The sequence below is a fragment of the Cryptotermes secundus genome, unplaced genomic scaffold (genome assembly GCF_002891405.2).
Source record: "Cryptotermes secundus unplaced genomic scaffold, Csec_1.0 scaffold654, whole genome shotgun sequence".
In the NCBI taxonomy this organism is placed as follows: Eukaryota; Metazoa; Arthropoda; class Insecta; order Blattodea; family Kalotermitidae; genus Cryptotermes; species Cryptotermes secundus.
This window is the reverse complement of record NW_019727402.1, coordinates 782,202-794,836: the sequence shown is the minus strand read 5'-3', so window position 1 is coordinate 794,836 and position 12,635 is coordinate 782,202. Positions and strand designations below refer to the sequence as shown.

At 37.3% G+C, this 12,635-nt stretch overlaps 1 protein-coding gene across 3 annotated transcripts in view; it reads right to left on the bottom strand.

Moving 5' to 3' along the window:
• LOC111864706 (protein groucho) overlaps nt 1-12,635 on the bottom strand; it is a 349,923-nt gene that overhangs the window by 36,318 nt on the left and 300,970 nt on the right. For all 3 annotated transcript variants that reach the window (XM_023852155.2, XM_033751548.1, XM_023852156.2), the window contains exons 8-10: nt 12,025-12,312; nt 8,869-8,970; nt 857-910 (exon numbers count right to left, since the gene is read on the bottom strand). In XM_023852155.2, the coding sequence (XP_023707923.1) occupies nt 857-910; nt 8,869-8,970; nt 12,025-12,312 (444 nt within the window). The remainder of the gene's footprint in view (nt 1-856; nt 911-8,868; nt 8,971-12,024; nt 12,313-12,635) is intronic.

The following is a 12,635-nucleotide window of genomic DNA, read 5'->3' as shown; positions in this document are numbered from 1 at the left end:
TGCATTTGAGACACCCACAAAACACAGTCCAACATAACTACATTTTGTTATAAAATGAAGTCTTCTAGGACAATTATGGAATTACAGAGTGAAAATTTACACTGTGTCCTGATTACTGATCATCTGAAATATCTCCAATGCTTTCCTTCACTGTGACAGCTTTGAATCCTAGTGTTATATACTGCATTCTGTCAAGAACATACACTTTTATTCATGACAAGCTAAAAGTCATTCTGATTGTCACGAAACTTTAAGATTCATTACCATGTTCACGAAAATTTGTCCCAATGTTGGGTCATTACAGCCTATTTCTCTATGATAATTTTTAATATTAACCTCCCAAATATGCCTAGGTCTTCGAAGTCATCCCTTCCTTTTATATTTTCCAGCCAAAATTTTGTATGCATTTTGTATGTGCGCACATTCATGCTACATGTTTTGCCCATCTCACCCCCACCACCTCTCTAAGCATTTAAATTATGTATTTTTTGGCCCAGCCTCCAGTCACTTCTCACCTAGGTTCAACTATTTTACAACATTCTGTCCTCAAAGATCCTCAATCTAAATTCTTCCCTAAGGTTGGGACATGGTTTCACACCCGTAAATGGAACATGTACAATTACAGTTTCAATGGAGAAAAGAATGATGTGCATATAAAAGAAGGGAAATCCAAATATATTTACAAGGAATCATTTAATAATTTATGTATAGGACCTACATTACAGAAAGTGTAACTAACGTGATCAGTGACTCAACTGAATATTTTACATTCCTGAATCAAAGGTTACAAACAAGTTACAAAATAAGGTAAATGTAAAAGTAACTGGAAGTGAAACAAAAAAGAAAAAATGTTTACCTCATTGGCTACATCAACAACCAGGTCCTGGTCACTTTTCTCCCCGTCACTTTCCTACAAGCAGAAAGACAGCACAATTTTAACAGCAATATAACAATTCACTTTCCTTCAGCATCAGTGATTAGTAATTACAAACTTCTGAGTGTTAATTCATAAGAATGAAATTAAAGTAACTAATCCACACTGAGACAGAGAAGTGAAGAGACTTGTTTTCTTTTGCCTGGCAGGTGAAAGCTCTGATGAAGCAGTACAGACTGAAAAAATGACATAAGTTACAAGTACTGCACAATAATATATTTTTCAGTAGAAGAAACGTTTGTAATGAAGCAGTCTTTTTGTCATTTTGTCATAAAAAATGGAAAATACATTTATAAGAGTGAATTAAAACACTGCATTTTTAGTGAAACTGGTGAGAAACACCACCAGACATTTAAAAATGCTACAAGTTTACTGTGATAAAACACTGTGGCAAACCCAAGTTTTTGTTTGGATTAAAAAATTTCAGAAGAATACAAACATGAACCATCCAGTCATTCCAGCATCTTCTCACGAACTGATCAAAATATTTGGAACATAAATAAGATCAAAATGTTTCTGAAGATGGTACATTAACACAACTACTGGGTTTCTGGACATTATCTATCACCTTATATGGACTGAGCCCAACAGAGTAGGTTTTTACCTGAAGACAGGGACAGAATCCAGTCCCTGAAATGTAGTTTTAAATAAAAATAATAATAATAAAAAAAGGATGATGGATAATGTCGAAAAACACAATAACTGTATTCAGAACTTAGTCTTTTAATATGGTATGTTATAAACACAAGTCTTAATTTCATCAGAAAGTATCTTTTTTCCAAATCAAAGCTGAACAGGAAAATAAGTGAAAATTTTAGAAAGTGGTCTGAATTTGGCCATAACTCTTGAATGAAAATACAAGAATAACTTGTTCCAGCTGTACAAATGTAAAATAATTTTCTTCATGCACCTGGTTATCAGTAAAGTGTTCAACAAAGTCCAAAATTACACCATATTACAGGCAGACATTGACAATCATTCATGATAAGATCTAGCACATGAAATAGGATCTGCTGTGCCATTTATAAGCCTTACAAATCACAATCATATTGTACTCAACAACCAGCAAATAAATTATGTAAAATATGCTTTGCCTTATGAATAGTCAAAAGAGTATCAGGGTTAAAGACTGTTCGCATCTTATATTATGCTTACTTTCAATCCTTGTTATTATATGGATTGATATTTTGGGGCAATTCAGGAAATGCAAAACTGATCTTTAGGGTGCAGAAGAGAGCTATTAGAGCTATGATACAAATCCCAAAACTATTAGCTGTAAACAATATTTTAAATCGTTACCTATACTACCACAGTCAATAAGTTCGTGGAATGGTTGTAAAGAGTCATACAAGAAGTTACTGCCAATATGTTTCAGCAATATTTTCGACAGCTATATCAACGTTGGCAGACTTGCATAGCGGGCAATGGCAACTATTTTGAGGGCCAATATGGATCTGCGTAAGTGTATGTAAATACCTTGTAACAGGATGCGATAAAACCACATTCCACGAACTTAATGACTCCAACACATATTACCTTTACCATGTCTGTATAAAGGCCGTGCCATAGCTCAAGCGGTTAGTAGCTGGCTTCCCACCATGGCGGCCCGGGTTCGATCCCGGGTCTGGTCAAGTGGGATTTGTGGTGGACAAAGTGGCGCTGGGGCAGGTTTTCTCTGAGTACTTCGGTTTCCCTTGCCAATCTTCATTCCACCAATTGCTCCACAATAATCTTCACCTATCATCTGGGGCTGCTACAATAGGCCAGAAGTGGCCGCAGTACAAGGGACTTAGTCCCACCCCACTAGCAAAAAAAAAATGTCTGTGTGTGTGTGTGTGTGTGTGTATATATATATATATTTGAAATTCTAGTTTACATAAAAACCAATTTGAATGTTTCCATAACCAATTCAGGAATACATTCGCACAATACAAGGAGAAAAGAGGACTTGTTCATATTGCCATGCAATACGAGTCTATACAAAAACAATTTCAATAATATTGGACTTCGTATGTTAAATCAGTTGCCACAGTATATTAAAGAGATAGCAGTACTATACAAGTTTAAAAAGACTTTGAATATATCCTACTTGATCACTGTTTTTATAGTATAGATGAGTTTCTCTTGTTTTGGGACAAATCCTAGTTCTAATCACTTGTAAATATATATTTCAAGAATAATTAACTTTTAGATTTTATATGTTATAGGAATGGCTACTGCCCTGTTCTGTGTTTTTTCTTACAGGAATGAGATCGAGGATACCAAGGGTATTTTGTGCCAGGATAGAAGGATCAGGTCTTGAGGCATACAGCGGTGTCGTGTGTTAAACGATTATATTAGTTCTATTTTTAGAATCATCATTTTATTATTACCTTAGTATATATTATTATATTATTATTATTTATTGTATTGTAAAGTATTTGACTTGTCCTATATCATGTATAATGATCCATAGATATGAAGTAAATAAATAAATAACTAAGCAAATCAACCATGGAAGGGGTGAAACCCCTACATTGACAATTAAAATTAGTGAAACTGTACAGCACATCTGCATACACACAGCCTGTGCTGTGCAGAGTGGGCTGCAAAAGTTGTCTTTTATGATTTATTTATCAGAGCACAAAGGGAAATGGAATAGGGAGTTAAAGAAGATGCAGGGGGGGGGGGACATATCCTATATTATGCATATAAAGTGAGCGATATGAGGTATTGATTTACATAAATTGATTTTGGATGGACATAGTTCTAGTTTTGTTTCCCTGAGCAACGGACAGGACAGGTCATATGGCACCCACATGCAATCCCTTTACTTTATATCATCCTCCCCAGCCCCTTCCCTTCAACCATCTCTTCTGCTAACACCCTCTAAGCCCTTAACTGGACTGTTAAATGTACTGGGACCTCATTTCCGTAACAAGGTTGTTCGCTTGCTCTGCCCGAGTGTGCTCACTCCCTAGCTTGGTCCTCCAGCCATCCATCCCCTGGCCAGTACACATGCAGGCACTAACACTGTTTGTTTTTTATATAATCCCATCAACTAAGCAAAAGCAGTGTGCAGCACTTGCAACCAAGAGCAATAGCGGAGCAAGGCTCTACTGGAAAGAGGAAATGGAGACTGATCAAATTTTCGAAGCAACAGAAGAGGAAATTGTAACTGGTTCATTCATCCACCTAGGTTAGTAGACGAGGAAGCAATGGGGAATAAGCTAGCTGGACATGAATGCCTGGCAACCCCCTTCCCACACAACTGAATATTGCTCTTGAAAAAAAAATCTGGCTTCTGGATGGATGAGCAGTGAGGGGTCACTGTTCAATCACTCTGCCAGTCAAGAGAGACACTAGGATAAAGAGAGAAAATGCTATGAGTGAGAAAGGTTGAACACATGGAACAGAGGCATACTTGTTAAAATGAGGGGGAGAGGAAGAATATAGCAAGCATTTCCACCTGAACATATGAAGTCTGATTTACAATGTATATCCAGCTACTGTCCTGTCAAACTTTATCCTCACTGAGTTTCTACTAACCTGTAAAAAGAAATCAACCACTCTCAGCCACATCCCAACTCAAAGGTAAGACAGTCACAAGCACATTAGAAATGAAGGATATGCCAATTCTTTTCAAAATCTTTTGCTTAAAAAGGGGAAAAAATAGCCTAATCATTAGGTATAACTATACTGGCTCTTAAAATAAATAAATATATAATTAACTGCACACATACATTACAAATACACATATACACAAAAGAAAGAAAGGGATAAGTCTCAGATGCAAACATAAGCCATCCTAGAATAAAATGAAACAGTTTCAGTTCATCACAGCCACTGAGACACAAATGCGGAAGGAGTGATTGTCTTTCAACACGTTATGAGTCTACATACAATCTAATACTATGGCACAAAATTAATCCAACCCAGATTTCAGGCTATGCATGATGACTTTAAAATTTCCCTTGGGCACTTTATATTGTGACATGTTGACCCCTACCTCCCCAGCAGAACGTAGCGGTAAAGTAGCGCTCGCGTAATAGGCGAATCATCACCCCGCCACTCTCCCCGCGGTGACGTCACGAGCGGAGCCGAAGTGAGCCGAGCTGAGCCGAAGATAGCCGAGCCCCCGCATCCTGGTAGCTATGCAACGCGCCGCGCGCGGTGACGCCACGGTAACGCGGAACCGCTTCCCACTGTGACGTGGCCCGCAACAGGCACCACTGCGGATATATAAGGGAACCGCACAGCAGCTACCAGTCAGTTGTACTGTGACAGCCGCCGAGTTGTAATGTGTCTACCGCAGAGTTAAGTAGTAGACGAGCGAGGGTGTTATCAACAGTTCTCCAGTCAGCCGACTACAGCTGGAGTATAGCAGCCGTGGAAAGAAGATCCAGACGTGTGTGTGATTGTGTAATTGGGACCCCGCGATACAGTGATACATAGCTCCCCTACTATAAACGTGTAGACCACTGAAGACAGAGTGAACTGATTTGCGCATAGGGTTATAAATCGTGAAACCCCGCAACTGTGTGATAAGTAATTGTAGCCGTTATTTGTAGATTGTTAAATAAACCAATTAACCATCTCTACGGCGTCTTCAGTAACGTAAACACGTTACAATATTAACTCCCTGATGTCAGCATCTGTAATATTGCAATACATAAGTTTCAAGTCACACTGTCCAGAACTATAACATTACCTTTTGGTGAAGTTTGCTTGTCAAATGTTTTTTTCTATGCTGATATATGAAACCATCATGTGTACCATGTTCTAGACACCACTGAGATACTCTGGTCTTCTTTCTTCACCAAAAGAGGGCGTTGAACTATCAGAAATTTAATGACGAGTTATGTATCTAAGCTGTTACAGTCTTTGTAAAAGAGTAAGGCAACAGGGACTGTGCACTCTGAGCCTATAAGCTCATATTACATTTCCATGTACAGTTAGTGGTAGAAAGGAATAACATAACACACTTAGTTTGTATTCTATCACGTAAGTTTATGATTTTTCATTTAGTTTCATTTTTATGAGAAAAAACGAATTTATCCCAAAGTCATGTAATATGAATCGAGTCAGAATTAAATACAGAGATAATGAAAACCTAACAACTACAATAAAAATAGCAAAAGAAAAGGGTGCTCTCATTTGATAGCCCAAAAAGTCCGAAATTCTAACTCATAGACTATGAGATTAAGGGCATAAAAATAATTTGTTTTTTTACACAATTGAAGGACATTAAGGGACAATAATTATCCATCCAATTCCCCTTCTTGATCATTCACAGATGTTTTATAATTTTATTTCAGCAACTCATTCCTAAGATCGTTCCTAGTCAAAAATGTTGTAGAACAGGGGTCCATCTCTCAGTGGTTATAGAGCTACAGCATTCAAAGCTCAAGAATGATTTACACATAACTAAATTGGGTTCAATAAAGTATGAGTGTCTCAGTGCCTGCCCATGCATGCATAACAAAGCAGTCTTTCAAATACACATGGCTCCTTGTCCCCAGGCCTTCACTAGTGATATGGTGCCACATGAGAAAAACGGTATATAAACACAAAGCAGACACAAGAGAAGAACTACTTTGTTGAATTTTCAATGCTGCAAGAGATGTAATTGACACTGCAGTTTCTGGTAAAGTTACACATCAACAGAAGACAACTCAGATGATCTAGGCTGTAGATGGCAGCTTTGAGCATTTATCACATTGTGATCTATACAATACTAGCACTTGTTCTTGATAAAAACTTAGTTGTGGCAAACATCCATAGCTCTGCAATCATTAAAAATAACAGAATGCCTGTATATACGACATTTCTGATTGGGAATAATGTCAGGAATAAGATCCAGAAGTAGTGACAGAAAGTCATAAAACATTCTGTATATACACAGCAGAATTCACATCATGCCACAACAGAGACATAAGGATACCTGGATAGCTAAACATCAACACTTCATTTTCATAGTGATGTACCACATTTCTAATTATCAGTGATATATATATATATATATACATACAATACACTTGTAGATTTCTAGTAATAGCACATCTCAGAAATCCAAAGCATACTAACTCTCTGCTCTAGGCTATTTAATTTTCAGTATAAGTAACATAAGTCTTGAAAAATGGCAAGCAAATGTAAAGAAAGGACACTGTAAAACACTCTTTAGTGTGCAAGCAGACAAGTTACAGCACACTGAAGAGGGATGTAGTAGATGCATAGATGAACAGAAAAAGTGAGCTAAAATGAAAGGGGCAGCAGAAGGGGGTGAAAGGAGCATGTGGGAGGGAGCACCACAGAATGGAGAGACTAGAAAATGGGAGCAGTATTGCCAGCATCAGGGCTACCTGGAAAGAAACATGCATAGAGAATAAAAAGATCAGCAGCATAGGAATATTTCATTAATTGAAAGAAAGACAACTACAGAGTGAGATAAGAGGGGCACTGATAGAGAAAGGGGTGATGAATTAGAGGACAGGGCATTACTCTGGTATTAAGGTTACATTTTATATGCTTTGCTTGTTGGTTATTACAGGATGAGGGTAGGGAGGAAGAGATGGAAATGAGAAGAGTCAGGATAGGTGTAGAGGAAGGGGGGGGGAGATGAAAGGGAAGGAACAGGAAGTGTGTCAGTTGGACAGGGAGACTGCTGGTTCATCATGTAGGCCTATTTGTGGTGCCTCTCTACGAACTGAACAAATGAATTACGGTGTAGCAGAAGAGGTGGAGAGCTTCTATAGTAAGCAATTAAAAATGGCAATCTGTCTTATTTCGTGAACTGTCTTTGTAAAGATAAGGAGGAGAATTTGCAACATCCAAGTAATACTCCATCTCAGAGCAATACAGATAACGAGTAAAAAGCCAAAGACAGGTACTCTTACCCTTGAGGACTATTTTTGGCCAGCAATCTTGAAGACGTTTTCTAATATTTCACAATTTTCAAAAATTAGTTCTCTTTCTTTGTTTTATAGCAACAAACTCTGTAATCTTTCACTCACACTATTTACTCTGTGGAATGAGAATCCAGTTTTCAGATTTCCTTAATGCACTTTCAGACCTGAGGTTAATAACTGCCTAGAAGCCCCTAAATTTGTAAGCAGATGTTTAAGAGAAAAAGAAACAGAATAGGGCAAAACTTAGGAACATGGACAAACATTTTACAATGTGCATTAAGAACTACCTGTTCTAAAATTACATTAGACATCTGTGATCTGTTAAAAAAAATGCAAGATACTTCATCTGCTAAAAGAAACGCAACTAGTTAAAAGCTGTTCTACACACTACAGACTTAAGTTAAGCGTTGTAATTAATTTAACTGAATAAATCCTACTTACAAATAACATAACTGTATTTTACACATCTGGGAACTAAAACTTTAAACCATCCATTCATGCTACAAACAATTTGTCTACAATTAACTTCTTTCATGTTTCTGGTGGTGCATGTCAGATTATGGCATACATTAAATTTACTGATCATCTATCAACTGAATTCTAATTAAATTTCTCAATGAGAATTTTATCATAATTATGATCCAAACTGATAACTGACTGTTAGTCAATCAATCAATACCAAGACACTGAAAAGTCAATATGATAACATAAAAAGATAAAAAGGAGACTGTCATTGTCAAATGTGTAGCATTCTATGAGACATTAAAATAAATTTAATGTTTTCATGTTTAACAACCAACCATGAACAATGAAATTATATTGCACATTACTAATAAATTATTAAACTGGAATATTAATCTTTGTCTGAGAATAGATTCTTGAAAATACAGCTAGCAACAATTTTCAACAGGAAAACTATATAATATCTAAGAGGACCAAGTAACATACCTTCATGTCAAAACAAAAAAAATTACAGACAGCTACTATGATCATCTGTGTTTTGGAATATCTAGCAGTGAACAGTGTTCAACGAGGGAAATAACTCACATGACCGCCTAGTTTGTCTTCTTTCCGCCGTTTTAGGTCGGGGTCGACATCTGGTGACCTTGAACGGTACTTTTCTCTTTCTGCAGGGGACACAGAACTCCGCTGAAACATGAGAAATAGCATTAAGAATATATTAATTATGTAAAAGGATGAGGCTGATTTTAAGGTAAAGCACAACAATATGGCATAGATAGAAAATTAAGAATAAATCATTACAAATATGTAACATAAAACTGGGGAATAGATAGAAGAAATAATCTTTTAAGTTAACTTATGCTTTTTATGTGTAAGTTCGGAGGACTGGAATAGAAACCTTACAAAGTACTTCGTCTTTGGTCACATGAATGAATCAGCACCTATGAAGAGTACTATCCTCTACGATGTAATGCCATGTCATCTGGTAGAAGTCCACCAGTTACCAGCAACGTCGTGGTGAGTTTTTGCTTGGCTTGCCCTTCAATAGTGAAAATGAGGCTGTGTGGTCCTCCGAAACATTGGAGAACTTCGCCAAACTACATAGCATTACATCCCAGAAGAGAATACTCTTCTTAATCACCTGTTAGGAACTCTAATCGCACAATTAACTTTACACTGGTTCTGGTGAGTGGGGGGAGGAAGATACCACCACTGATGACGCTACTGATACTGATGATGATGATGATGAGGAGGAGGAGGAGGACAATGATGACAACAATAACATCAACAACAACAACAAGATACAGTTCATTTAAGACCTAAAATCCAAGATACAATCAGACATATTCTTTATAAGAATTAATATTTAAAAATAGCATCCACTATTCCTTATATGAAAATCTAGCTGCAATTAACTTTTACTATTCCATATAATTTCTAAACATTAAGTACAATGCCTCCTGTTTTCACATAAGCTTTGAATCATCAGAGTGGAATTCATTGCCACATTTAGAAAAAAGGATGCACACTGATAAAAACTAAAAAAAGTAAAGGTATCCCTGTAACAGGCCGTGGAGGCCCATAGGGTTGTGAGATGTTGGGGTTCCCACATTTTCTAGACAATTGGCTCATAGATGGCGGTAAGGTTGTCAGCCTTACACACCGGCTGCCTTTAACCCCCAAGAATATTCCTGGTACTCTTTTCTGTTAGAAGGTGAGTTGACCACAGGGCCATAGTGCGGCTGGAAGGATTAGGTCACTTGAAAAAAAAAAATCCAATGACATCACTGGGACTTGAACCCTCGACCTTCCAGCTTGTAGCATAGTGCCTCAACCAACTACACTACCGCGTTCCCCGATGCACACTGATATTCCATCTTAAACTAGAAACTGGTTTTTAGGAAAGAAAGATTCAAGAAGGAAGAGCTGAAAATGTGCATCACAATGTAATTTGGTTGTGGATTTACAAAAAAGGTAGTTCACTGACTTGAAACCCCTTAACCAAACAAAATCCTTGTAATGCCACTAATTAACTAAATCTGAGTAGGATTACAAATGTGATTGCATAAATTGTATGTGGGTTAAGTAAATCATGTGACTTTATCACTTCTCCTTTAAAACAGTACAAAATTTATTTGTAACATGTATTTTGTATTTATGAAAACAACGTCCATTAATACAAGCAGTTTATTCTGTAGCAACGCCTTATGATTGAATTTGTAAGTGAACATGGAGTATTTATTTGAATACGTGCTTACTATTCCCATCTAATCAACTTCATGTCAAAATTATATGAGCAAAGAGAGTTATGCTATATTCTTACTACAATGCTATTATAAATGTGCCAGTGGTAACCACAGTTTTTAAACTAACCTAATACCAATACCAAACATACTAATGAAGTTGTAATCCACAATAATCAAACATCAAATGCAACCAAATTAGAAAGGTAAATCTTCTGTCTATATTACCAGAATAGGTAACCCCCAGCCAACAGCAGACTTGCTTTTCCATTATCATCAAACACACGATTTAAGCTCCTCTATATACACCAGTCTCAATCCCTAATTTACAGTGAGAACAAAACAAAGAGAGATGTTTGTTACTGCTTATAATTTAAATGCTTCTCTGCATTCATTGGCACATAATACAGGAATATCTGCTACCTTTTCAATTACACCATTTAGAATAAACAATAAATACAACAATTCATGACACATAGAGTGCAAATGGGAGAATAACACATGTGATGTGTTTCAGAAGTACATCTCATAGAAATCATAACTGTACTCCTTGCTGTAAACATCAATTCTTTCATTTTTATTTTCCCACCTTTTGAAATATGCTGAAATTTAAGCAGACAGGAATAGCAAGTGAGTGACATGCATAAGAAAATTAAGAGAATCACCAATCTTTCTAGTACCAGGCCTATTGAGACCTGGCATGGTTATTAGAAAACAATTCCTCCAGCATTTCAGTGGCCATCCCAATTTTTCTTTTTCATTCTGGATGATATTTTAAGATTTTTCAGAATCCTGTCAGAACTCATCCTGTTAATGTGTTCTTTCCAGTTTCTTCAGTCTTGTTCTATAAATTCTAATAGGCGTGGAATCAGTAGTTCTCCCATATTTCCTCATTTCTGTTATGGTGTACATTGCAAACCTTTGCATGAAACACAATTCAGCTGATATTAACCTTCTTTGCTCAGTTCTTCCTACTGCCCAACCCATGACACACTACTACACAGAGATAAATAAACGAAACACCTGCAGCCTTACACTTAGAAGTTTCTTACCACCTTTCCTGTCCTATTACTACAAGAAGAGTAAAAAATATGCAATGTACTTGGTCATTTCTAAGGGTAGTAACAGAAAATTAAGTTTTAAGTACATATCTATATGACATTAATCAAACACAGAATATTTAATTATTATAATCTTCATGATTACACCTAGTATACTATGGTAGTGTAGTATGATTGGTCACAGTGCACAGCTCAGTATGTGCCTTCCACCAAATCATGCTACAGCATTCTTCTGGTGTAATGTTATGTTTCATTACTGGTCTGGCTGGGTTCACGTGGCAAATGACCTGCACTACAAAATTAAAACAGCAAGCCTGAAATGGGTCACATGTGACACTACTGGAACAAAACATGTACACCATTTTAGTGGGAAAACCTCACACAAGGAACAGGCTGCTGACTGGTAACACAAACTTGTATTTCTTCATTTTACTTACCAGCCTCTCTTCTGGCAAGGAGCTGGGGCCTTTGATATCACTGGGGTCACGAGGGTTGTGTAGGTCGGCAGGTTTAAGGAGAGGGTGTTGCTGCTGGGCTGCTGCTGCTGCTGCTGCCGCCGCTGCTGCGAGCGGAGCAGAAGCTGCGCCAGGAACTGCACCAGCCCCCAGGCCACCTCCAAATGCTAGAAGACCACCTGGACCCATTCCAGGAAGGCCAGGATGAGGAGCCATGGGTAAAGATGGCCCATGTGCAGCATGTGGCAACTGCTGGGCATGGATCTGCTGCTGCAGCATGAATAACAAGGTAATTCTTACTAAGCGGAACTGGCCTTATGAACAGCATTAACTTTTTTCCATTCCATCACTCTTAACTTGTAAATTCTGTTTTGTTATAGTTTTGTTTACATTTACAGTTATCCCCTGTTATATGACATGTACTATTCACAAATAAACCAACAAGATAAATGTTTCATAAACTAAACTGAAGCAAGTTCAAGGTAAGTTGCAATGCAAACTATTTACCATAATTCCACAGTGAAATAAGTTTGCATAAGCCATCAAGATATCAACGGAAGATAGTAAGGTATGGGGAGTCAGCAATGGACAAT